We start from the raw sequence: 26,671 nt of genomic DNA on the forward strand, positions 1-26,671 counted from the left end.
CCATTTTGCTGTTAATCTAAGGTGAAGTGGAAGAATTTGGAGGTATTCCTTCATTATTCCAACAACTTTGTGCAGTACAGTTGACCCCCCGTATTCCCCGGGGTTAGGGACCACAACTCCCTATGAATATCTGAAATCCACGAATACTCAATACCCCCTCTAAAAATGCTTAAAACTACCTATTTCAATGTTTTGCAAGCAAAAGAGCCCCAGAGTATGATACTAGCACCACCATGCTTGACAGTTGATGCAGTGTTGTCAGGTTTGAAAGCCTCACCTTTGCTCCTCTGAACAGACCTCTTGTCATGGCAGCCAAATAACTCGATCTTCGTCTCGTCTGACCATAAAACTTTTCTCCAAAAGGTATTTGGCTTCTCCATGTGGGCAGCCGCAAACTTCATTTGAGCCTGAAGGTGTCGATTTTGGAGCAGGTGTTTCTTTCTTGGTGGGAAGTTTTACATCACCTCTCCATGGTGATTCAAAACTTGCTTCACTGTGGACAGTAACATTGGTGTTACTGGTGTCATGGCAGACTTGGGCCTTGGTGGTACTATTCATATTTTATTAAGGCACAATTGGTGTGGAGCACCCACAATTATTTTGTACATGTACAGTGACAATAAAGGGCTGTTCTATTCTATTCTTGTTCCTGAGCATCCTAACCAATATCCTCTAATCTGAGGGTGACTGTTTGGTTCTTCTTCCAGACCTTAGCAAAGTGGTGACGCATCTTAATAACTTGTACTTATGTACAGTTGTTTGAACTGATGATCTTGGAATCTGCAGCTGTTTAAAAAATGACTCCAAGAGCCCTTCCCAACTTCAGTAAATCTACAAATCTCCTTTTCAGTGACTTTCTTGGACTTTTTCCATTGTTCTGAAGGCTGTCAAACAAATCCTTTTTATGCTAACAGAGTTCTCCTCTACAGCATCAGCTCGATTCCTATAAAAATTTAAATGTAAACATTTAAAAGATGTTCATCACACAGATCACAGTGAAGCTATGTCTGAGCTGTGTGTAATAACCGCTCATAAACCTAAGTAATGGCACAATGGCGTTGGCCATTTTGTTCATCTAAGCTCTGATCAGAGTAACATGGGCTAGACTGAAGCCACCCTTTTTCTGTCTGCTGTTGTAGTTCCTCATCATGAACACGGAGAAATCTAATGTGAAATCAATGAACAAGTTGGCCTTCCAATGTGAAGTTTGCATGTAAGCCTTGCGTCAGACTGGCTATCTGTCCAGGGTGTACCCTGCCTCTTGCCTATGGTAGCTGGGACAGATGCCAGTCAGTCCCCCTGACGACCCTAATAAGTGGAAGAAAATGGATGGATGGATCAATGAATACGTGCTGACTGTTCACATTTTTGATTTTCTTCTTATTTTCTTTTCCTATACACACTTGTTCTGATCATGACATGAGTCAGGCCTTTGACAACCATATAGAGTCACACTGAGCGCCCCAACTGTTCTACAGCCACACAGCTCTTTTATACATCAACCTAAGATGATGATGTTATACATTTCCTTGAAATACTTTTATAAGTACTTAATGTGACAAGCTCAGTTTTTACAATTTCGCCCTCGTCAAAGTTGACCTAACTCATTTTACTGGTTTCAAGCACATCCGTTTCAATACCTGACTGTTCACTGGGTGCCTCGTTTATTTTAATGTTATACAGTCACATGAGATCACTTGGGTTGTACGTAGCCAACAAACTAAAATGATTTTAATCCACTCATGATGTGTATGAATTATGTATGCCTACTATGCTAACCGATGGTTTTAAATGGAAAAAGCGAAACAAAACAAAACCAAAAAAACCAAACCAATTTTATTATTTAACAAGATACTGTATTAAGATACTGTTTTCATTTGTTTTCTTTTGGTCATAAAAGACATGCACAGAGGTCTATCTGAGGTGAAATGTGCAATGAACAAGCAGAGCAGACTTTTAAATTCTTTACATTTATTAAGAATGTAAAAAGAATAGCAGAGAGGATCTCCTTTGAAAACATAATGAAAAATCAGAACAGAGGCAGGGTCTAGGTATGGCCGAGTGAAGAACTTATTTCTCAGAATAGGAGTGCTGATCCAGGATCAGCCTGCCAGACCACATAAAAGAGCATGTGAACAGGAGAACTGGAATATCTGGGAAACAGGGGAAAGAAAACTAGCTCCCCAGTCAGCCACTAAGGTGGCTACTTGAATCAACACTCCTGTTTTGAGAAACCTGACGTAAAGGTGCCAAAGCCATAAAATGAATGTGCACCAAACAGAAAAACTAGAGGCAGATGGAAACAACATGTTTCCTCCTCAGTCTTTCCTCAGAGGTATAGTCTCCTCATTAATGCCCTCCTTAGTGATGACACAGATCCGAAGGGCATCTCCGGTGTAGACGTCTCTCTCTGCGGCTGAGATGAAGACGTCTTTGACCAGCTGAACTGCCTTATCCTTAGTCAGAGGAACATGCTCGACACCCTCCATGTTCTTGAAACCAATCTGTGGAGGGAGAGAGAAGACTGAGTCCTGTATTTGTCTGTGTTCTCAGTAAAAATTTGTTTAGTTGATTCTTTGTTTAGAAAGGACCCAAGCACAAAAAAATCTCGAGAGAGAGCGGGAGAGAGAGAGAGAGAGAGAGAGAGAGAGAGGGAGAGAGCGAGAGAGCAAGAGAGAGAAAAAAGGGTCCAGAGACCAGAATAGGCTGCCAGCCTTACCATCCACCAGGTCACCAGCACCCTGTTTAGAGTTAAGTTCAGGTTTGCCTTTACTCATTTATACAGAATTTTTATTTTTTCCATATGGTATACCTCAGTGGAGGTCTTATAACAGAATAACTAGAAGGTCAAGATTCTGAAACATAATATGTGGCTACGAAGTGGTTTGTCATGACCTGGTGGATGCTGGGAGGCTAAATAAGCTTAAAAATACACACCCAAGATACAAGCACGTGAATATAGTAATGTTAATATGGAAACATCAGGTTAGTACACGTGCATGTTTTAAGAACCTGGTTATCTAGTAGCGGCTGTAGCATGGCGCTGGCTGATCCTCCGGCCTTGTAGGTGTCTCTCTGGTAGGAACCCACTGGGTCAAAGCTGTAGACTGCTCCCTTACCTGTATTACAATTACACAATATTGCAAACAGAAACAGGCTTTTACATACAGTAACACAGTAAAATCTTAATAGTTTTAAACATAACACAAACTAACAGTATGACACAAGAATAACATTAAAAATAACACCTCCAGCACTACACTACACATGAATTATTTTATTTTTTGTAGACTGTCCCCTCTTTAGGATCACTGTCTTTTTTTTTTTTTTTTTTTTTTTTTTGGTTTGCTTGTTTGTTTTTATTATTTTGTGCATGTTGCCATTAGATTATAGTGGTGGATTAGAGAGAATAATAATAAAGTTGTTAAATATGAACACTAAAGTAAGTAAGCCTTAAAGTTTTGGTTAAAAAAAAAAAAAGAGTGATCAGATCAAAACCTGCCTCCTTCTTTGTCTATCCTGCATGACATTTATCAGTTTAACTGAGAGAGGGAAAACTTCTATAACTGTATCCTGTACCTTTTACCCAGTTCATTAGCACAAATACAGAGTTCAACACATGCTGTTAAAATCCAGTTATCCTGCCAAACAGTGGACTGCTCCAAAAATGCCTTTAGAATAACAGTATGTTGTTCTCTCTGTGATCTTTCCTGACATTTTTACCGGACTAAAATTTCTTAGTGTTAGACTATGTGCCAGGTAAGTTCACACACAAGTGGATGAAGGCTCCCAAGTTCTTGTTCTTCTAACCTATCTTTCACGGCTATGTATGCTAAGAGAGGTCTGATATCCAACTGACTTGATATCTACAATAATTGCTTTTTTTTAAGAGAGATATATATATATATATATATATATATAACATTACGGTGGAAATGCTCATCATAGTCTGTCCACTTAAGCTTTAGCTCGATTATTTTACCTTGTTAATAAAAGTTGTTTAATGAAGTCTCTTGGCAACTTTTAGTTTGTTTCACAAAGTTGTTATAGGAACTAACGTAGTCTCATAAACTTTATTCACTTAAATTTGTCTGCTGTACAAAAAAAATAATCTATAACCATAACAAGGAAAAAAGATCTGCAGCCTAAACACAGTTTTAAAAAAAAATGTAGTCATCATAATATCAGCACCCACCCTCTTCATCCAATCCTCCAATGATGTTGTAGACGTAGTAAGGAAAGAATCTTCTGCTGTACAGGATGGTGGACAACATGGCTGCAATGGCTCCGCTGGTCATCGTCTTGTTGTTTGAGTGTTTGTACATCTGAAAGGAGAGAAAGCATTAGAACAGCTGTGTTTTAGTACGACGATGCTGACTGAGAGTCCTGAAGTTGGTGCGGATGACAGCCTGTTATATTATCCATCATGCAATGTGAAAACAAAAGTCTTTCTGCACCACTTCACCTTTAGTCTGGCATCAATGATTTTTGTCAGAGTCAGGCAGTCGCCATGGAAACCGCTGCAGCCAAGTACAGTTGTGTCTGTCCTGTAAGAGGATAACATTCTGATCAATATATTATTTACCTGGTAGCTTTATCCTCAGAAAACAACAGTCACTTTGCAACACAAAAAAGAAAAAAATATGAATTTACACACTATTAAAGGCCTCACAGGGCTCTACCCATAATTCACAACCTGTTGTTTGCCAGTGGCTTCACAGAGAGATGACAGTGCACTTACAGCTTATAGCATTTTGGGGAGTCCCGGCTGTGGATTGAGTAGCCTTCACTCAGCCTGGTGTCTGAGGCCACAATGGCAAAGTCTTCTCCGGCAACAGCCAGTACAGTTCTGAGGAAACACACCACAGAGGTCAGCCTGTTCACCTCACAAGAGCGGAAAAAAGTCTGATGCACCAGGAAACTGCTAATGGCAGCTACAAGCGACTGATCCGAAACTGAAACTGTAGGTTTAAACCATCTCTAACAAAAATCTCTGGCTCATAATATCACTTTTTTCCACTAAGGTTAGATAAATATATAGGTATACAGTTATATCGCAGACAAGATCAGAAAATTTTCATTAACTCAACAACTGCTTTGTTGACAATTCATTTTCGGAGCGGGTTAGCTTGAGTCCAATGTAATAGGATGTAAACGTTAGCAAAGAAGCAAGCTAACTACACAGGAATTGAAAATAAGCTCTCACCCTCCGTTGAAGGCGTATGGAGAGAACTTGTGCTCTACTGGACCAGTATAGTGATAATCTTTCATCTTCCCAGGATCCCCGAAATGCTGAGAAGAAAGCATATTTGAAGGAAAAAGCCGACGGTGCTGAAGCTTCTTACAGATAAACTCGCTGTATCACTGCAATATGGCAGCCTCTTCTTTTACGGTCGTCACAACCGAGTCTTCAAAGCGCCTCCGCGTGACAGCGCCGCAACAGGCTGCTCGAAGTAACGCACACCACACGTTTAATGCGTTCACTAGCCGAAAAAATATCTTCGAAATTGAAGAAAGAAAGACAAATTGTAATCGAAAGAACAAATTTGCTCCGTTTTTTTTCTGAAATAAGATACTTTAGAATCCTAAGAGTCTCAATTGACTTGAAGCGCAATTTTATGAGCAATTACAGTTTTAGTTCATTTTAGGCTTGAAATACTGGGGATACTGGCTTCTTGGAACTTTTGTGCATCACTTGCATATTAATGCAAAGAAACAGGAAGAAATTAATAAGAATCTAAAATCAGTTGGAGATCTGACCCATATTAATATACATGGTAATGCCATTAGACAGCTTATAATGTACAAATACTTAGGGGTGCAAATTCATAATGCACTTACCTGGAACATACATGTGAAAAGCATATGTATCAGAGTCCATAAGGAGCTTCATTTTCACTGGAGACTTTATGTTTTTGGGGTCTGCTGCAATAGTGTGTCAATTTTTTATAGAACTACTACAAAGTTTGTCTTAAATTTATGGCATCAGCAACTGGTTTGGAAATTTACCACTCAAGATCAAATTTTAATTTGATTAAAACGGCAGGAGAAAAAAAAAAACACAGCAACAACACTCCTCAGTCACCAAGATATTTTTGTATAGTCTGCTGTTGAGCAGGCTACCAGGATTTTATCCGACCCCTCACACGTGCTGTTCTCAGAGTTGATGAACTCTGGCAGAAGGAACCGAGTCCCCAGTCTAAGTATAACTGTTGTAAACATTATTTGTTCCACTGTCAATTAAACTGATAAAGAGCAGCTCATGAGTGAATGACAGAGAAGTGTTGAGGTTTTTGAAGTTAGCTGTTTTTTAATTATCACTTATTTTAAAGTCTGTGTGTGACTTTTTAGTACAGCAGTTGCCTGATCCAGGATGATTTTCTCTTATGGGAGAGTTAAAAAAGTTATCCTGTATGGTGCTGTGGCAGACCACTTTCTCCAACATGGCTCAGTGGCTGAATCAGATTACTTCAGCCTCATCACACTGCTGAACCTGCTGTGAGCATGTGTCTCAAATTTCTAGTGTTTCTGCACAAAATACCCAAATTAAAATCACGATTAGCGATAAAAGCACGTTGTTGGTACATACTGACACTTTTATTAGCAATATATGAACTATGAATGTACTTATCTATAAATAATGCAATGTACACAATGTAACCTTACAGTATTAACTAAATTGCTATCTGTCTTTGCAGTGGTAAATCTGTTTGGCTCTGATATTTAGGAGATAAAATAATGCAACGCTGAACTGAGACCATTTTTGCTGCTCAGCCTGTGAAAAAAATAAATGGAAAGGTAAAGCAGGAGGACATATGACTGACAGGGATTCCTTTTAACATCATAAAAAACTGATAGAATAAAGATAAACTGTTCTTTTTTAAAGCTTTTATTTAAAAAACAAAACAAAAAACACATGTAACTTCAATAACCAAAGCATTATATTCAACAACAAATACCCCGTTAACAACCTGCTTTTTGCAGGACAGCAGAAAAACTTTTCAAGTTGATTGCAGAAACATCAATTAACCATCGAGCTGATGGACACTAAATTCAGTGTAATCACAATTCAATGTAATTACGAGTGGTTCCATTTTTCTGAGACTTTGTTTCGTTAATAAAGACTCACTCCCAAAACCTGAAAACTCCTGCAGCTATGAGGTCCGACAGCCAGTGTCTTTACATAAGCACCATATCATTATTCACTTGAATAAGATTTTACTGGCCCGCCTCTGTGAATCACACATTATCAACATACAAACTATAACTCAAAAGATATGAAAAATTAAAAAAACATCAAAAAAACCCCCAAAGACAAAGACAGAATTTTGAGAGAAAAAAAGATCAGCTGTTTCAGTAGTGAAACGATCAAAAGCACCATTTTTCTTTAACTGAAACAATTTCCCAGCAAACAAGTTATCACTGCAGCAACATAACGAGGCACAAACTGCACGATTTAACAATGAACAGGCGACACTGTTAGTGGTTTGGTCAAAGGATTCAGTGCAGCAAATCTGGATGGATCAGAGTTCCAGTTTAGCTTCTACATTATTTATGTATGTGGAGGTCATTCTCCCGAGCTGCTCTGTTGAAGATAATCCCTAAGGTGGACACATACATAAGTTAATAAAACCGTAATGCACAGATCTTGTTTATTGATGGGAATTAATTATGTTTTAAATTATAGGCCTGTAGCAAAAAAGTCTTAGCCTGTATATTAAAGACACGCCAAACTGCAACAGCACGTTAAAAATTCAGTTTGGATTTTTTTAATATTTGGAAGGAAGCTTCACTACTGTGTTTGCTTTTTTTTTTTTTTTTTTTTTTAAATGGATCACAAACTGTGCATTTATCTTTTTCCGTCAAAGCTGTTGGGCCAAACACTTATCTGTCATTTTCCAGTTCCACAGCATGTAATGGCAGTGCATTTGTCTAGAATGTGATAACGTGATTGTTATGATTGATGGAACTGCTGATCATTTCTGAGCTGACTTGTTCTTTTTGGGTGTTTTAGCTCCTCCTTTCTTCTTGGGCGTGGTGAAATTTTTGTCGCAAACTTCACATATCCAAAGACCTGAGGAGACAGAGAGAATCAATCAGAAACAACAACAAAAAAAAACTACACTCAACTCATGAAGTGAACTTCTTTTGCAAACCTAAAAACCTGGGATTAAACCTGAAGGTTACTTGGCTAAGCCCCAAATCGTGTTTCGCAGTACAAGCCCCAGGTATTTGTTGGTCTAAAAATCATTTTGTATGTCCATCTACTCACCTGTAGGTATGGAATCCATGCCTACGCAGAAGGTGTGATATCCTCGATCGCACATGTCGCAGAACATCATCTCGTCCTCGTGGTGGGGCTGCTGGCACACGGTGCAGGTCTTACACTCCATGCACTGCCAGCGGTACGTCTGGATCATGCTCACCAGCTCCTCGCTCATGTCCAAGCAGGACGGGTGCCCTGAAGTTCACGGACATGCGCAAAGAAGCAGAAGAGCCGGAGAGACACACACGAACCCAGATAAATACATGACACATGGAAAAGACAGGCAAAATACCGCCTGATATTTTACAGACCCCAGTAAGGCATTTATCCATCGACATACTAAAGCCCATCATCTAAAACAGTAGTATTTGTGACATTAGAACATTTTCAGGTATAATAAATAAGATGCTGAATTTTTCTACCAATGAAACAGCCTTAATCCAAATACCTGCTAATTCAATTGACAGATGACTTTGAACCACACAAGCTAAACTCTCTTACATACAGTATCATAAAGAGTACAAATACTTTAAATCATGCTTACACACAGGTATATAAAGTTAGCCAGTCGTTTAACACTTAACTAAAGGTTTCCTTTGACTAAAAATGGAGGTGACTTAATACACGTTAACTGCTGATGACTAACTAGACATAATTTCCAGCAAAATACAAACAGATGTGACTAAACTGCCCTCTGGAGTTGAGTGTGTGAACTTACCGCTGTTTTCACACTCGGAGCAGTGAATGAGAGCCTCTGGCTTGCCTTTCTTGTTGGCCTCTTTACCCTTCTGGCAAATGCCACATATATCACTGGGAATGACCTTAGGCTGCAAGGGCAGAATAATGCTATAAAAATCACACACGAGCATCCTGCAGTCATGGGTGTTAGAAACAAAACTTTCAATATTTGGTGTCAAAGCTGCATTTAAGGTTTTGGTGAACATAGATTTTGTTATGTTTCTTATTTAACTACAAATGTGATCTTTAAATAAAAGTGACCCCAGGCTGGCCCTAAAATATACTCTGAAATAAAATATACTCTGATCAATGTTCAATACATTTGAAAAACATTTATACACTCTGACTAATGAATGCTTTGACCCTAGCATAACTTCTGTCCTCCCCACGAGTGTGCAAACTCTCTCATGATGACTTATGAATGTGGAAATATGAAGTACTTGGCTCATTCCATGGAAAATCAGTGAGTGACTCCCACCTGCCCCCCTGAGAATCACCTGATTTTTAATGTAGTAACTTCTAGTAACTTTAGCATATCTAATGAAACCATGCAAACTATAAAAATACTGGTGGCTGGCAGTGCTACCCATCAGCCTCCTAGAAAATTTGAGAATCCTATTTGATCTTGTTTTCGAGTTATCATGTTCACAAAGTTGTGTCCATGACCCCAGCCCGCCCACCGGGGTGACAACAATACCCCCAGCTTTTCAGAGTGAGGGGTAAAAACTCCCCGAACTACAGACTTTGGACATACACAGGAGTGGGTTAAAAGGGTTTTAGCCAGTTGTCAAAATGTAAGCAACAAATGGGACCTTTCATATGTTGTAACTTGTTTTGATAAAGTTGACCCCAAAATGCACTTTTTAAAGTTTTTCTCCAGTGTACTATTAGACAACAAATCAAGCATCCAGGGTACCAGTGCTTGTTTCTGTTACTAATTCTGTTACTCTACATCACAGACAGGCTGAAACTGACATCCCATTACATTATCAGCTTTAGATTTTGACCCTTGTAGTGTTATATTGATTGAGTTGCAGTTCTGAAAGGAGCTTAAAGGTGGTTTGAAATCCTGTGGATATCTCCTTTACTGAGGAAGTTAAAAGGACTCAAAATAGATGACAAATGGCGGCAAATTTCAACCCAAACCAATGTACTTTCTGAGGGCATATAACTGACATTTTTCATAGTATGAGGATAAAGTTCACCTGACCTTATTAGATATGCTTAAGTTATTGTATAAATACTAGGGCTGCCACGATTAGTCGACTAGTCACGATTACGTCGACTATTAAAATCGTCGACGACTAATTTAATAGTCGACGCGTCGTTTGAAGCTTTGTAAGATCCCAAAAGACGCAGGAATAAGTAGTAGTATTTAAGAGTGTAATAACGGACTGAAACAGAAGATGGCAGCACTGCATGTACAAGGATGCCAGCTGCCGTTAAACCCCGAAGAAGAAGAAACTGTGTCCCAGAATTCATAGCGCGGCCCAGCGCAGTTGTCAACAATGGCGGCAGCTAGTTAGTTTTAATATTACTCTTATTATTCTTTCTGGGTCACAAAATAAACGTTTAACATATTTTCAGGTGAGAATGTAGCTGTGTAAACCTCAAATATCTGCTCAGTCTATCAAGACACCACATATTTTCAAAAGCGCTCCGACGTTTTCGGAGACGACCAGCTCGATAGCGAGCCGGGGTTCTAGGCTCATTAGAGTCGGTGAGAACACCGGACTCCCGGCAAATCGTTTTCAAACTCACCGCCATCTTTCGCTACTCAGGTTAAACATGTAATATAAGTCACTTAGATAACTTAAAAATGTTATTGTTTGGCTTTTTTTTAGTATTTTATTTGTTCCTGAGTAAATTGGTTTGGCTGAGGAATAAAGTTATAGTTTTTGCACAGATGAATAAACGTCAAGCAGACAACTGATTATCAGAAGTGTGAGATGCTCGAGAATATACTCCGGTGTCCTGTTATATTTTAGATAGCAAGGAGCAGACGGCTGAGTTTATTAAACTTCACTGAAACAATCTGCAAATTTCATTAAAAGTGTAATAAACTATCATCTTGTCTTTATTTTTAGTTAGCACATACCTTAAACACTTCAAGCTGTAAGCTAATGATAGTTATATAAGAGCAGACGCATGCTGGTGCAATAAGCTGTACATTTTACGTCCAATGGATGCATGATCATCTGATTAGTCGACTAATTGCAAAAATAATCGGTGACTAGTCGACTATCAAAATAATCGTTTGTGGCAGCCCTAATAAATACAAACAAACAAACATCAAACCAGTCAATTCTGGGGAGTCAGATTGTAAATCTTTTCCTGAACTGACTGATTTTACACGGAACGACGATCCTGTGAATTTACCGTCGAGTTCAAAAGATGGCAGAGAGTAAAGAAACAGAAAGAGCAGAAAGAAAGTGGCTCGGGGACATTTAAGTCCGGACATCACACAAACGGACAACCATTTAAAACTTATAAATCTTGATGTAACTGTACAGGAAGCTGAAGAAATAAACATCTGAGGATAGAGCCACAGCTCTAAAACAAAAAGTTGAGTAAAAGTCAACTCAGCAAGTATCTAAAGAGGATGAAATTCTTATAAAGATGAACTGAGCTAATGGAAACATACCATTAATCACATGTAGCCTTTTATTACTATTATTTATCCTTATAAACTCATAGCGTTATGTCCAATTACTTCAAATGCCTGAAGATACAGCGTGACATCCTTCATTAAAAATATTCCCTGACAGATTAGATTAGACTAAACAGCCAAAAAATACAAAAGGCGTGGCTTACTAATGGTGGAAATCAAAAACTAGAAACAGAGCAGAGAAGAAAAACTAAGAGCAAAACAGCAGCAGAAGAAGGAAACGAGAAAAAACTAAGAGTAGTCTCCTGAACTGAGCCCCACTGATTATGTGTTTGGCCTGACTGGATTACTGATGTCACCGGTAACATTTATACTGCTATTTAAAACGGACTCTTTAAACGTATTTGTTGGTTGTAGATAAGTAATGCCTGCATTATGCTTAGGCGGGAAATCTGGGTGGAAACTTAGGACATAAAAGGAAACACCTCTTACCCCTACGCCGTAACTTTAATATTAAGTCATCGGCCTGACTGGTAGTTACATTTCCCAGGAGGTCAGTTTATGTCAGGTTACGTAGAAGATTACAGCGTGGAGTTAAGAGGGGTTTCTGGTTACGTCATATGTTACGGTGAAGCATAACTTTTTAACTTTCACACAGCAAAAACGAATAAGAGCAATCATGACACTTAATCTACTTTTGTTTTTTATTGCATTATAACTGCTGGATTCACTGTTAATATAATCTACTGATTGATTGTTATGTCAATGCAATTAATGCCAATACAAGTGAACCAGCACAGCAGTGCCTTTCATGTACCTTGATGTGCAGGCACATTTTTAATCCCAATCTCAAAAGAGATTTTTTTTAATCTCAAGAGTTAATTTTTTTCCTGGTTAAATAACGGTTAATAATAATAATTTGCTATCATCCTTATTAACCTGCAGACTCCTGGCTGATTGGCTTACAGAAGGTCGCCTGCATGCATAAGAAGCCAGAGAAGGGAAGGCATGGGGCTCGACTCACACTATTAATTATTAGTTTGGTTGGTAGTTTGGTAGTTTGGTTCTTTTTAATGTTAGTTTTATTATTTTAGTTTATTAAATGAGGAGAAATACTGAATCTAACTACTGCAGGGTTGTTTTCGTTGTTACTCTTTCGTTTGCTTTCGCCGGGGCTCCACTCTCGCTTATTTGTGTTTGTTTGCGTCTTTAAAACACTTAAAATGCAGCAGTGTAGTGCGTCACATATTTTAGCTTCCTCTGAGCCACGTATTTAAGGACTGAAAGGCTCTTAGCCACAGCTTCAGTAGGATTTTTCTCTTTTACTCACTACCACTTAATTTGTTTATAGTACACTAAATATTAAACGTGCAAAACCTGAACAAAAGTCTGGCGTAAAGCCAGGTATTCAACAATCTAATTCCATCTTTGTTGTTCATAATTATCTTTTATTTGTGAGTTGCTTATAAAACAGCTTTCAAGTGAGGTCACCATTAAGCACTGCATGTCCAGTAGATGGTAGCCAAACCAGAGCGAAGTAACGTTAATCAGCTAGCAGCCTTTCACATGTGGTGACATTTGAAAAACAGTAACAGTCATTTAAAAAAAATCACTCAAACTTTTCATCCACTGGGGAAAAAAAATAAATTCTTCATCACTTAACAGGAAGCAGGCATATTTTTACTTAACAAAATGATAGGTCATACTATATATCATATACTTTTATTAGCTGACTACTTCTAGTTGATTCTGGCTACCAACATGCCATGCCACATTTGGAGGCTCTTATGCAGAAAGTTGTGATGATAAAAATGTCAATTAAAGCAAACTTAAAAAAACAAAAACAAAACACTGAAAGTCTTAACAGGTCTTACACTATCAAAAGGACCATGCCCACACCACAAAGCTGAGCTGAACTCAACTGGACATACCCAGGTCCATTTTAAAATCTGAATAGACCTATAAAGTTGGATTGGAAAACTAAAGACAAATGGAAAGTGCACAATGAGCTGTGGGGAAGCAAAGTGGTGCTTTTGCATCAAGTTCAAAGACTTTTAGTTTAAAATGAGGATATTCCACGACTGTGTGTCAGTCTACTTCTAGCTCAGCTCAGCGACAGTGTGAATAAGGTCAGCAAGGCCTCGTCACGCCATGATGACATCACAGGGACAGGTAATGCCCTTGTGAAAACAGCTGTCTGATACTTATTAACAGTACATCACAGAGTGTATAAACAAAGCATGTTACTTTACCGACACACACTTAAAACAGTAGGGTTAAGTGCCTTCTAGACTTAAGGATATAAATGTTAAAATTCTTTAGTGTTAACATTAACTACTTTTTAAAAGCAACTACAAACTGTATGTGGTTTATATTTTCTATATTAGATTAACAAAATCATTTTATCATTTTTGACCAAAAAGGAAGAAACTAGCAGCCAAAAACATCCACTTACTTGTCTTGGAAGTATTTTTTCTGACAAGTGAGGACAGACAAGAGGTATACTGAAGACGATCATAAAGCAAAACTTTGTCTTCACCGAAAAAACATAAAATCATCAAAAAAGTGAAAGTGCGGTGAAAGAAACGTGAACTGTTCCTTTAAAAGTTCTTATTGCTCACAGTCTTGTACAAAGAGGAACAAAAAAACGGAAAAAAAAAAGCCACGTGGCAATCCTAAAAACAACAACAACAACAAAAAAAAAAACTGAAGATGGGACTCCCAGTGTGGGTTTGTGTGTTTGTGTGTGTTTGTGTGTCTGTGTGGACCAGGCTGTCCCAGCTGAAAAACTGACAAACTGTAGAAGCCGGAGAAAAAAAGTGAAGAAAGCTAGGGAGGGGTGGCGAGATGGATGGAGTAAGGGAGTGGTAGTAGTAGAAAGAGGAGGAGGGGGTAGAAAAGTGCTGCTGCTGTTGTTGGAGAAGAGTTCAGGTGGTTTTGTCCTCTACCTTGTACCCTGCGGTGGCTTTCTGGGACGCAGAGTGGCGCTGGCTGCCGTCTTTTCCCGTTGTTGATGTCCTGTCTTTGGCCTTGGACTTGTGGCTCTGTCCGCCCCCGCCCTCCTGGCTCTCCACATCAGATGTGTTGCCGGAAGAACTGTCCTGTAGATTAAAAGAATTAAAAAGGTGGAGGATCAGTGAAGGACAAACGGTATAGCTCTGCTGTGCGAGAGAGCACATCCATGATGAGGTAACTGTGATGGAGGTTAGCGACTTTGACATGAGACCTAGGATTAGTCGCACAGTTGGGCATTTCAGGTTTCAGTGTGTTACCAAACTGTAATGTGGATCCATTGCTTCACTTTACTTGCACTGTTTGTGTTAAAAAGCTGAGAAAGGTTTAACTTCTCCCTTCCCAGCCAATCAAATCACGCTGTGAAAATACCCAACAGAGCGAGGTAAAATGAAGAGTGAGTAATCACATACAAACATCAGTAAGAGGCAACTAGACTGGCTCATTTGTGAATAATCAAAGCTTGGGTAGCTTGCCTTGTGATTAATCAAAATATTCATGGACAGCAGCGACACCGACAATAGAAATCACTCTTTGTTTTAGTTAACTTTTTGGTTAAAGTAGCATCCAATTACTCTACACTTCTGGTTTTCTTTTTGTGAATATCTGGTTAAATAGAAAATCTATACAATAAACTACTAAACTCTAACTAAATCTCTTTCATCGGATTAATATTACTCCCATAACAAATTCATATAGCTGTGCACAAAATACTGTCTTACAGATGAGTTCTTGATCTTCTTGTCATCCTTGCCATCCTCAGCGTCGTCGGAGTCAGGCTCTGAGTCCGGCGCAGGAAGTTCTGGATCCAGTGGAGGTTCGAACAGAGCTGTGTTCAGCGGCAAGTACCGCAGCTCATTGGGAGAGTATCTATCATACATCAAAATAACAGAGGATCAGGGCGAAACCTTTGATACATTGCACTGAACAGTAATTAGAAGTGAAAGCACTTATTTTAGTGGGTGCCATACTTTTTGTAATAGTCTTGGAACTGTCCTGGTATGAGAGCCACAGGGTAGGGCCCTGTCCTGGTTAGCTCTGGAGCCAGCACCTTAAACCTGCCCTGGGGCACCTGGATGATCTGGGACAACAAAACATAACACATATGAGAAATTTAAAAAAAAAAAACCCTCAACAACAAAAAAGACAGTTTGTTGTGGCATTCATAAGCCTCTAATCAGCTATAACCACATATGCAATTATGTCATTAAATTTGACTTTTTTTGACACCTGTGCACCATCTAACCAATTTTGATCTAACCAATGTGAATACATCAGTGTATCACGAGTCATTTTAAACTACATACTGCCATACCCGCATTTTCTTTTTATAGAGAAACATCACAGAGAAAGCAGTAATGATGTTTTAAGAGAAAAACCTGCACCGCTAGGGCATAAAACTGGAGAATTTCCAGTTGAAGTAAGTGAAACAATAGCCTCCAAAGAGGAAGCCAAGCTGGTTTTGGCTTTGGGAGACAGACATCTGCTCTACTTTCTTTTTTTGATAAATGCCTGAAATTTAAATTAAGCCGTCTATTGGGCTTTTACTAAAACCCTGAAAAAAACCCCTTCAGTTTGGATTTACATGTGTCTGGAGGTCAAAGTAAGCTCTCCTCTCTTCCATGCGCTCCCTGTTGAAGTTACTGTTGAACTCGGCAGCTTTTTTTGCTGCCTTCTTTATGTACTCTGGGACTTTGCTGGCCTCCACCTTCTGAGGGTTCTGCTGTTGCATTTGCTATGAAAGAACAAAGAATGTTAGAAATATATTTGGAGATGTATGCAGAAGATTTTCATTACACTTTAGATGAAAATATTGTGGCCCTACTTCTACAGGATCTTTTTTTGTTGCTTGTGAACTTACGGAGTACTCTTTTGCTATTCTCTGTCGCTCCCTCTCCTGCAGTATGACAGAATACTCTGAATGTTTGGTGGGATATTCCTTTATCATCAGATCGATCACCTCATCACTCCTCAGAGCTGTCAAACCTGAAGAAAAGGAAAGAAAAGGAAAGATGTTACCTTCTGATATCACAACTGGAACAGCGGTTGAGTCTGAGTTTGAAGGACTGGTTTCTACCCAGAGTGCATTGTGTCTCAGTGATGACATTCTGTTCACGAAGGTAGAGCTTCTCTTTGTGGGACAAGTCTCTCCTCTCCATATCTAAAAAGAAACAGAAAAGCACAAACCAACACCACCAGTTAATATCTTAGAGTAACTCTTTACAACAAAAAACAGATAAACACAAAAAATCTCACTTCTTACCAGGATACTTCCTCTTGAACGACGTGACTCCCAGATACTCGCTGACCTGCTCCTGCAGCATATAGTACTCTCCTGTATCGTCTGGTGGCCATTTGTATTCCGTCAGGTTTTCTGCTGGGAAATACGTCGGACTGGAAAGGAAGGTTGGAGGGACAACAGAGTTTGATGATTGGAAAAGATTTTGTGAGATTAATCTTAGCTGATATAGACAAGAAAATCGCCACTGGAAGAACTAAATAGACATCAATACTGACAGTTACAGCTTTTAGGGTTTATCATATACAAGTATATTTTGGGGATATAGTAAAATAAAAAAAGAATGTGACATATGGTAACAACAAATTTTCTGTCCTACTTGGTTGTCAAGAATGCTTGAAAATTATGCCAGTGGATGTTTCTTGCTGAATGCTAAACCAGCTTACCCAAGATCTTGACTTGAGGTATCACAGCTTCGAGAGCTGTCCCCTGAGCCCATTCTCCTTCTCTTGGGAGGTTGGCTGCCATCATTGGACACTTCTTCTATGACATCCTCCTACAGAGGAAAAGAAAAATCAGAATTAATTTTTAACATTAATTTTTAACATTAACATTACATAATGTGATGTTTGAAAACTCCAGAGCATGAAGTATATCCACAAAACTTTTAAGAGCTTTCTGATTTTGTATTGGACACTTTCATGACACAGAAATGAATAGAGCCCAAATTAATTTTTGCTTGGTAAACCTGAACCCTAGGACTCATAATTGCAGGATTCATCTTCCTGTTGCTACAGCAAATTTTAACATGTGATTCTGCAAGTGGTGGGCCCATCTGACCCACTTGGTTCCTGACAGAGTTTACATTCTATCATCGCGTAGGACCAATTTGCCTTGAGAGACCCCACTAGAAGCTCCCAGGATTACTTGGTTGACACCATGTTAATGTGACCTCCTAGATGAGTTGTTTCATATTTTAAGATAAGACCCAGGATGTGCTGGAAAGATTACTTCTCTCAGCTGGCCTGGTAACATCTTAGAATCCCACCAAGAAAAGATAGAAGAGGGGGCCGGGGAGAGAGAGGTCTGGGCATCTCTGTTTAGCTTGCTGTATCCACAAATCAGGCCCACTTAATGGCTGAGCAGTGCATACTTTTACTATAAATGAATCACAGAGTGTATTTAAACTGAGTGTGCTTTTCTGTATATGCTCCTCAGGCATGAGATAAAAATCACACACAGTGCACACTACTGCTATTTTAGACATGATAGTATTTCCCGGCCTGATGAAAACTTTTTAAACAACTGCAAAAGTAAACATTTAGAGATTTAGCCGGTTTAATACAGAGGGTTCATTTTGAAACACACTAAAAAATTATTTCAGATAAGGATATTTCCCCTCTTACATAAACACGAAGCTTTATTGAATATTATTGACGGTAGAGTTAATTTATAATGGTGCTAAATACAGACCAAAACAAATGTATGAGTTTACACGCCAAAGCTGGCTGACAGAAGGAGCACAAATTGTCAAATCACTTATAATATTACAACATTAAACGTCGCGTTTTTACTTAGATCATTCAAAAAGTACACAGACCAGATCACTGCAGATACATAAAACGAGGAAATTCAAACCGAACGAGCTAACTAACCAATTACTACACAGCTGAAAACAAAGGAGTGACGCTAATGTGGCTACTGATCGTCAATCATGGACTAAAGTGTCCCATAAATGGCCAGTTAGCTATTAGCTCAGGCTATAGCCGTGCAGAGCCGAGGGAACTGAGCTAACAGAGACTCATGTTTTTATTATTAGTATTATTAATATTGTTATGGCGTACAAATGTCACCTTTATGGATTGTGCTCCGGGGGTAGCGGGGTTGCTATCGCAGGGCGGCCTGACGGGGAGCACAGCAGCCATATTTTTTGCTAAATGATTTCTGCAGCTAGGCTAGCATACTAGCTCGTTACTTCTTCGTTGAGAAGTTTCGCGGCTGTTGGCGAGCGTTGAAACATGGCCGACACCTGCTGGACTGGAGGGCTGGCTTCAGGACAGGACTGGGACTGTGTGGTATAATTTTAATTATTATAGACAGTTAAAGTAAATTCATGGTCGTTACAATCTGCATAAATTAAAACTACGTTTGATGAGAAGTTTGAACAAGTTTTAGTTATATTAACCCTTACATGCTGTTCACGTGTCATGCTTTGACAACGTGGTTTAGGCCAGTTTTGACATAGGCCAAGAATTCCCTCATAAAAAGTACCTGCAACGAATTTTGAACCACACAGTAGCGGTTTTTGATATGGGCGACATGGGCGGTTGCCCAGGCCAACATCATGATGACATCAGGTGCATGTGGCTTTTGTCATAGAATGTTGAAAGATAAGATCAAAGGAACATGCCTCATGACATCAGGTGCATGTGGCTTTGATCATAGAATGTGGAAAGGCATAAATAGAAGCTGATCCTTAATTATACAGACATATTACTTTGCTCTACACAGAACATCTGTACTAAAGCAAAATTTAGCACAAGAGAATAACCACTTAAAAAAACAAACAAAAGAAAAACACCCAACGAAAACATGTCTAAAATGCCTGAAAGTGAGGAAAAAAACAGAATAGAAATGACAGAAAAATCCAGTGCATCTGGTGAAAGCAGTAAAACTTCTACCATTTGCCTGGCTTATGTCACATATGAGATACATCATTTCTCAAATGTGGGAACGCAAGAAGAAACATGCCTGCCAAAAGTCACACCAAACCCTGGCCAAAAAAAAGAAGAAATGAGGAATAAATCTAAAAGAGTAGGACGCAGCTGTCTCTGTGCAGTTCCTACTGGTTCTTTGCCTAAGTTACCACAGAAGCCAGCCTGCCGTACTGGACCAAAGCCAGCCACTGTGACCGTTAAAACTAGGATGGTGCCAGACAGGAAACGGACCCAAAATAACCCAAACCAACAAAACTTGAGCAATCTATCTAAAAGACCAGGAAGCAAATGTCCAGTTGTAATTTCTACTGGTTTGTCGCCCACTTTAGCACGGAGGCCACTCCCTGATATTCCATCAAAGGCACCCACTGTGAGTGCTAACACTAGGAAACATATACCAGTTAATCTCATGGTGCCAGACAGGAAAAGGACCCAAAATCACCCAAACCAACAAAACCTGAGCAATCTATCTAAAAGACCAGGAAGCAAATGTCCAGCTGTAATTCCAACTGGTTTGTCGCCCATGGTAGCACAGAGGCCACTCCCCCGTATTCCATCAAAGGCACCCACTGTGAGTACTAACACTAGGAAAAATATACCAGTTAATCTCATGGTGCCAGACAGGAAAAGGACCCAAAATCACCCAAACCAACAAAACCTGAGCAATCTATCTAAAAGACCAGGAAGCAAATGTCCAGCTGTAATTCCAACTGGTTTGTCGCCCATGGTAGCACAGAGGCCACTCCCCCGTATTCCATCAAAGGCATCCACTGTGAGTACTAACACTAGGAAAAATATACCAGTTAATCTCATGGTGCCAGACAGGAAAAGGACCCAAAATCACCCAAACCAACAAAATTTGAGCAATCTATCTAAAAGACCAGGAAGCAAATGTCCAGGTGTAATTCCTACTGGTTTGTCACCCATGTTAGCACAGAGGCCACTCCCCCGTATTCCATCAAAGGCACCCACTGTGAACGTTAACACTAGGAAAACTTTACCAGTTAAACATCACATGGTGCAAGGCAAGAAAGTAAGCTCACCCAGTAAATCTCTACCCAACTCAGCCAAAGACACCGTGAACCGTGGTAAGTCTCAAAACATGTTTACTGACAAAGAGGTTGTGCAGACTGCTGCTACTATGAAAGAGGAGTTGTCAGTACCAGTACTGTCAGAGAGCCCCTTTCATATGACAAAGAAAACATGCAGTCAGACGATATCGGCTCATACAGTTCAAGACTTGCCAATAGAAAACAACGAACTTGACAGGACAGATGCTGCTGAACCGATCACTGATGGCTCTTTGTCAACAAATATCTGTAAGGACAATGCAGAGGTTGTCAGTGCTGGAAGTGAACTCGAATCCACGGATTCTGAGAATCACGATGAAAAACCGAAAGGAAAAATCGGTTTCCAAAAGTTCAAAAGAGCAGTGACAAAACAATTTCATAGAAAGAAAAAAGCCACTGGAAGTGAAATGCAATCCATAAAAGGGAAAACACGCTTCCAAAACTTCAAGAGAGCAGTGAAAAAACAATTTCAAAGAAAGAAAATAGCCAGTTCAGAGGTGTCTGATGAGGAAAGTGCCTCTCCTGAGTCAATGTTGACTAATGATGAGGTTGTGCAGGGTGCTGCCTTCATGAAAGAGCAGTTGTCAGAGAGTCCCCTTGACATGACAAAGAAAACATGCAGTCAGACGATATCGGATCATACAGTTCAAGACTTGCCAATAGAAAACAACGAACTTGACAGGACAGATGCTGCTGAACCGATCACTGATGGCTCTTTGTCAACAAATATCTGTAAGGACAATGCAGAGGTTGTCAGTGCTGGAAGTGAACTCGAATCCACGGATTCTGAGAATCACGATGAAAAACCGAAAGGAAAAATCGGTTTCCAAAAGTTCAAAAGAGCAGTGACAAAACAATTTCATAGAAAGAAAAAAGCCAGTTCAGAGGTGTCTGATGAGGAAAGTGCCTCTCCTGAGTCAATGTTGACTAATGATGAGGTTGTGCAGGGTGCTGCCTTCATGAAAGAGCAGTTGTCAGAGAGTCCCCTTGACATGACAAAGAAAACATGCAGTCAGACGATATCGGATCATACAGTTCAAGACTTGCCAATAGAAAACAACGAACTTGACAGGACAGATGCTGCTGAACCGATCACTGATGGCTCTTTGTCAACAAATATCTGTAAGGACAATGCAGAGGTTGTCAGTGCTGGAAGTGAACTCGAATCCACGGATTCTGAGAATCACGATGAAAAACCGAAAGGAAAAATCGGTTTCCAAAAGTTCAAAAGAGCAGTGACAAAACAATTTCATAGAAAGAAAAAAGCCACTGGAAGTGAAATGCAATCCATAAAAGGGAAAACACGCTTCCAAAACTTCAAGAGAGCAGTGAAAAAACAATTTCAAAGAAAGAAAATAGCCAGTTCAGAGGTGTCTGATGAGGAAAGTGCCTCTCCTGAGTCAATGTTGACTAATGATGAGGTTGTGCAGGGTGCTGCCTTCATGAAAGAGCAGTTGTCAGAGAGCCCCCTTGACATGACAAAGAAAACATCCAGTCAGACGATATCGGATCAAACAGTTCAAGACTTGCCAACAGAAAACGATGAACCTGACAGGACAAATGCTGGTCAACTGTTCACTGATGGCTCTTTGTCAACAAATGTCTGTGACGAAGATACAACTGGTAAATCCCTACTCAAATCGGGCAAAGACAACAAAAAGTATATTGATGAATCACAAAACACAGTTTTCTCAGAGGTATTTCAGAAGGTATCAGGAGATCTCTATTCGCTAAAAATGCATATAGACTTTTGGAAAGCCAAATATGCCTCTTCTGTGAATGCTGATGAGTTTGTTGAAAAAGAAACCCAACAATACTTGCAAACGTTTTTTGAAAGGCGCCTGGCAGAGAGCTCTTGTGGTATATTAAAGAAAAAATCTAGTCAGACAACACCCAACACCACCTCTCCAGAGGCACCTGACGATGAAACTGCACGTCAGTCAAGTGGCTCTCCTGAGTTGACGTTGACTGATGATGAGACTATGCACGCTGCTGCCACTATGAAAGAGCAGTTGTCAGTACCAGTACTGTCAGAGAACGCCCTTGACATGACAAAGAAAACGTCCACTCAGACAGTTCAAGACTTGCCAACAGAACATGACGAACTTGACAACACAAAGGCTGGTCAACCAATCACTGACAATTCTTTGTCAACAGACAGCTGTGAGGACCACTCAGAGGATGTCAGTGCTGGAAGTGAACTAGAATCTATGTCTTCTGAGAGTCATGATGAAAAACCGAAAGGGAAAACACCTTTCCAAAAGCTTAAGAGAGCAGTGAAAAAACTATTTCACAAAAAGAAAATTGCCACTAGAAGAGAAGTGCAATCAACAGATTCTGAGAGTCAAGATGAAACACCAAAACGGAAAACACGTTTGCAAAAGATGAAGAGAGCGGTGAAAAAACCATTTCACAAAGAGAAAACCAGCTCTTCAGAGGCACCTGACGATGAAAGTGCACGTCAATCAAGTGCCTCTCCTGAGTCGACGTTGACTGATGATGAGACTACGCAGGCTGCTGCCACTGTGAAAGAGCAGTTGTCAGTACCAGTACTGTCAGAGAACGCCCTTGACATGACAAAGAAAACATCCACTCAGACATTATCAGATCAGACAGTTCAAGACTTGCCAACAGAACATGACGAACCTGACAACACAAAGGCTGGTCAACCAATCACTGACAATTCTTTGTCAACAGACAGCTGTGAGGACCACCCAGAGGATGTCAGTGCTGGAAGTGAACTAGAATCTATGGCTTCTGAGAGTCATGATGAAAAACCGAAAGGGAAAACACCTTTCCAAAAGTTTAAGAGAGCAGTGAAAAAACTATTTCACAAAAAGAAAACCAGCTCTCCAGAGGCACCTGACGATGAAACTGCACGTCAATCAAGTGGCTCTCCTGAGTCGACCTTAACTGATGATGAGACTACGCGGGCTGCTGCCACTATGAAAGAACAGTTGTCAGTACCAGTACTCTCAGAGAACGCCCTTGACACGACAAAGAAAACGTCCACTCAGACATTATCAGATCAGACAGTTCAAGACTTGCCAACAGAACATGACGAACCTGACAACACAAAGGCTGGTCAACCAATCACTGACAATTCTTTGTCAACAGACAGCTGTGAGGACCACTCAGAGGATGTCAGTGCTGGAAGTGAACTAGAATCTATGGCTTCTGAGAGTCATGATGAAAAACCGAAAGGGAAAACACCTTTCCAAAAGTTTAAGAGAGCAGTGAAAAAACTATTTCACAAAAAGAAAACCAGCTCTCCAGAGGCACCTGACGATGAAACTGCACGTCAATCAAGTGGCTCTCCTGAGTCGACCTTAACTGATGATGAGACTACGCGGGCTGCTGCCACTATGAAAGAACAGTTGTCAGTACCAGTACTCTCAGAGAACGCCCTTGACACGACAAAGAAAACGTCCACTCAGACATTATCAGATCAGAGAGTTCAAGACTTGCCAACAGAACATGACGAATTTGACAATACAAAGGCTGGTCAACCAATCACTGACAATTCTATGTCAACAGACAGCTGTGAGGACCACTCAGAGGATGTCAGTGCTGGAAGTGAACTGGAATCTATGGTTTCTGAGAGTCATGATGAAAAACCGAAAGGGAAAACACCTTTCCAAAAGCTCAAGAGAGCGGTGCTAAAGCGATTTCAGAAAAAGAAAATTGCCACTAGAAGAGAAGTGCAATCGACAGATTCTGAGAGTCAAGATGAAACACCAAAACGGAAAACACGTTTGCAAAAGTTGAAGAAAGCAGTGAAAAAACTATTTCACAAAAAGAAATCCAGCTCTTCAGAGGCACCTGACGATGAAAGTGCACATAAATCAAGTGGCTCTCCTGAGTCGACATTAACTGATGATGAGACTACGCGGACTGCTGCCACTATGAAAGAACAGTTGTCAGTACCAGTACTGTCAGAGAACGCCCTTGACATGACAAAGAAAACATCCACTCAGACATTATCGGATCAGATGGTTCAAGACTTGCCAACAGAACATGACAAACCTGACAACACAAAGGCTGGTCAACCAATCACTGACAGTTCTATGTCAACAGAAAGCTGTGAGGACCACTCAGGGGATGTCAGTGCTGGAAGTGAACTGGAATCTATGGCTTCTGAGAGTCATGATGAAAAACCGAAAGGGAAAACACCTTTCCAAAAGCTCAAGAGAGCGGTGCTAAAGCGATTTCACAAAAAGAAAATTGCCACTAGAAGAGAAGTGCAATCGACAGATTCTGAGAGTCAAGATGAAACACCAAAACGGAAAACACGTTTGCAAAAGTTGAAGAGAGCGGTGAAAAAACTATTTCACAAAAAGAAAACCAGCTCTTCAGAGGCACCTGACGATGAAAGTGCACGTCAATCAAGTGCCTCTCCTGAGTCGACATTGACTGATGATGAGACTACGCAGGCTGCTGCCACTATACAAGAGCAGTTGTCACAACCAGTGATGTCAGAGAACGCCCTTGACATGACAAAGAAAACATCGACTCAGACATTATCGGATCAGACAGTTCAAGACTTGCCAACAGAACATGACAAACCTGACAACACAAAGGCTGGTCAACCAATCACTGACAGTTCTATGTCAACAGACAGCTGTGAGGACCACTCAGGGGATGTCAGTGCTGGAAGTGAACTGGAATCTATGGCTTCTGAGAGTCATGATGAAAAACCGAAAGGGAAAACACCTTTCCAAAAGCTCAAGAGAGCAGTGATAAAGCGATTTCACAAAAAGAAAATTGCCACTAGAAGAGAAGTGCAATCGACAGATTCTGAGAGTCAAGATGAAACACAAAAACGGAAAACACGTTTGCAAAAGTTTCACAAAAAGAAAATAGCCACTGCAGATGCACCTGACGACAGACCTTTGACCTCAAATACCTTTAAGACAGAGGCAGAAGGACTTGCTGAGGAGGCTAAATGCAGTCTGAATGAAGAAATAGACATTGAAGCTATAAAGAGACAATTCACGGAAGTATGCGTTGATGTGCTGAAGTACATCCGTGATTCTTCCATAACCTTAAGCTCCCAGTCAAACTACGATCTGCCACATTAACAAAATACTTTTCTCCTTACACCTTTCTATAGCAACATAAACAAAACACAAAGCACTCTGCTCAAAAAATTTCGAGAACACTTAAATCACCAATTGGATCCTGATGAACAAAATTGTAAATTTAAAATCTTGACTGGCATGCATTGTGTGTTTGTCAAGAGTTTAATCACATAACAACAGTCAGATTGAACAAAATTGGTGCTGTCAGCGTTAATCTCGTTAAAATGACGTTAACGCCATAACCGCGTTAACGCGGCAAATCTCTGCGAGCTACCACGGATCGCCCCGTGTGTGGGGCTGCACGGCATCAACGTGTTAACAAGTTTACCATGCTAACGCGTTGACGTCGTGCAGCCCCACGCACGGGGCGATGGCATTAATGTCATTTTAAAGAGATTAACACCGACAGCACTAAATAAAATACCCCAACCAGTCATGGCAGATGGCTGTCCCTCAATGAGCCTGGTCTGCCGGAGGTTTCTTACTATTAAAAGTGAGTTTTTCCTCCCCACTGTCGCCTAGTGCTTGCTCAGAGGGAATCATGTGATTGTTGGGGTTCTCTTTATATTGTAGGGTAAACGCCCTACAATATTAAATTGCCCTTAAGGCAACTTTATATTGTAGGGTAAACGCCCTACAATATTAAATTGCCCTTAAGGCAACTACTTTTCTAATTTGGTCTAAATTGAATTGATTTTGAATATTAATAAAAATCTCAAAAAAAAGAAATGTGTGTTATATGCTTCTGATTGTGATGGCTTCTACATCCTTGAACCTTTAGCAATAACGAATAGCAATAAGTGGTTCAAAACCGCTATGCTATGCTATAGTGATGCAAGACTTCGATGAGAATTTCACCATTACTGAATATGGTGGGGCACCACTCAAGTGGCCTCTACACACACCAGCAACATGGAGCCCTATCTTCAGCTTGTGCCAG

General features: G+C 40.1%; 3 protein-coding genes across 5 annotated transcripts; 1 reads left to right on the forward strand and 2 right to left on the reverse strand.

Annotated features, from left to right (window-relative positions):
- Positions 1 to 1,951: 1,951 nt before the first annotated feature.
- On the reverse strand, positions 1,952 to 5,401 carry psmb1 (proteasome 20S subunit beta 1). Its single transcript, XM_003454517.4, has 6 exons — positions 5,207 to 5,401; positions 4,742 to 4,849; positions 4,466 to 4,547; positions 4,196 to 4,325; positions 3,013 to 3,119; positions 1,952 to 2,504 (listed from the first exon to the last, which is right to left on the reverse strand). Exons 1-6 carry the CDS (start codon positions 5,305 to 5,307, stop codon positions 2,319 to 2,321), a joined length of 714 nt encoding a protein of 237 aa, XP_003454565.1. The 5' UTR covers positions 5,308 to 5,401; the 3' UTR covers positions 1,952 to 2,318.
- A 2,090-nt stretch (positions 5,402 to 7,491) lies between these two features.
- phf10 (PHD finger protein 10) lies at positions 7,492 to 19,189 on the reverse strand. 2 transcript variants are annotated; one of them, XM_005458940.4, is made up of 13 exons: positions 19,055 to 19,189; positions 18,717 to 18,931; positions 17,310 to 17,419; positions 16,888 to 17,018; positions 16,702 to 16,785; positions 16,486 to 16,610; positions 16,210 to 16,359; positions 15,596 to 15,705; positions 15,347 to 15,494; positions 14,561 to 14,713; positions 8,985 to 9,093; positions 8,273 to 8,461; positions 7,492 to 8,074 (listed from the first exon to the last, which is right to left on the reverse strand). In XM_005458940.4, exons 2-13 carry the CDS (start codon positions 18,786 to 18,788, stop codon positions 7,977 to 7,979), a joined length of 1,479 nt encoding a protein of 492 aa, XP_005458997.1. In that variant the 5' UTR covers positions 18,789 to 18,931; positions 19,055 to 19,189; the 3' UTR covers positions 7,492 to 7,976. The 2 variants fall into 2 exon arrangements, with proteins under 2 accessions (XP_005458997.1, XP_025762756.1); XM_025906971.1 differs by having other exon boundaries at positions 18,708 to 18,931.
- Positions 19,190 to 19,281: 92 nt separating this feature from the next.
- On the forward strand, positions 19,282 to 26,338 carry LOC109202366 (mucin-17-like). 2 transcript variants are annotated; one of them, XM_019359512.2, is made up of 2 exons: positions 19,282 to 24,928; positions 25,469 to 26,338. In XM_019359512.2, exons 1-2 carry the CDS (start codon positions 19,456 to 19,458, stop codon positions 25,729 to 25,731), a joined length of 5,736 nt encoding a protein of 1,911 aa, XP_019215057.1. In that variant the 5' UTR covers positions 19,282 to 19,455; the 3' UTR covers positions 25,732 to 26,338. The 2 variants fall into 2 exon arrangements, with proteins under 2 accessions (XP_019215057.1, XP_025762755.1); XM_025906970.1 differs by having other exon boundaries at positions 19,282 to 21,508; positions 21,899 to 26,338.
- The last annotated feature ends 333 nt before the right edge of the window (positions 26,339 to 26,671 follow it).

Source organism: Oreochromis niloticus, linkage group LG1 (assembly GCF_001858045.2).
Source record: "Oreochromis niloticus isolate F11D_XX linkage group LG1, O_niloticus_UMD_NMBU, whole genome shotgun sequence".
Taxonomy (NCBI): domain Eukaryota; kingdom Metazoa; phylum Chordata; class Actinopteri; order Cichliformes; family Cichlidae; genus Oreochromis; species Oreochromis niloticus.

Coding starts and splice junctions, on each gene's coding strand:
- psmb1 (XM_003454517.4), bottom strand. CDS start 5,307: ATGCTTTCTTCTCAGCATTTCGGGGATCCTGGGAAGATGAAAGATTAT. Junction 3,120..4,195: donor TGGAGGATTGGATGAAGAGG/GTGGGTGCTGAT, acceptor ATTGTAATACAG/GTAAGGGAGCAGTCTACAGC. Junction 2,505..3,012: donor AGCCGCTACTAGATAACCAG/GTTCTTAAAACA, acceptor CTCCCTCCACAG/ATTGGTTTCAAGAACATGGA.
- LOC109202366 (XM_025906970.1), top strand. CDS start 19,456: ATGTCTAAAATGCCTGAAAGTGAGGAAAAAAACAGAATAGAAATGACA. Junction 21,509..21,898: donor AAGAGCAGTGACAAAACAAT/TTCATAGAAAGA, acceptor TGACAAAACAAT/TTCATAGAAAGAAAAAAGCC.
- phf10 (XM_025906971.1), bottom strand. CDS start 18,788: ATGGCTGCTGTGCTCCCCGTCAGGCCGCCCTGCGATAGCAACCCCGCT. Junction 15,495..15,595: donor TTCCAAGACTATTACAAAAA/GTATGGCACCCA, acceptor GATGTATGATAG/ATACTCTCCCAATGAGCTGC. Junction 9,094..14,560: donor AAGCCACCGCAGGGTACAAG/GTAGAGGACAAA, acceptor CTGCCCTTGCAG/CCTAAGGTCATTCCCAGTGA.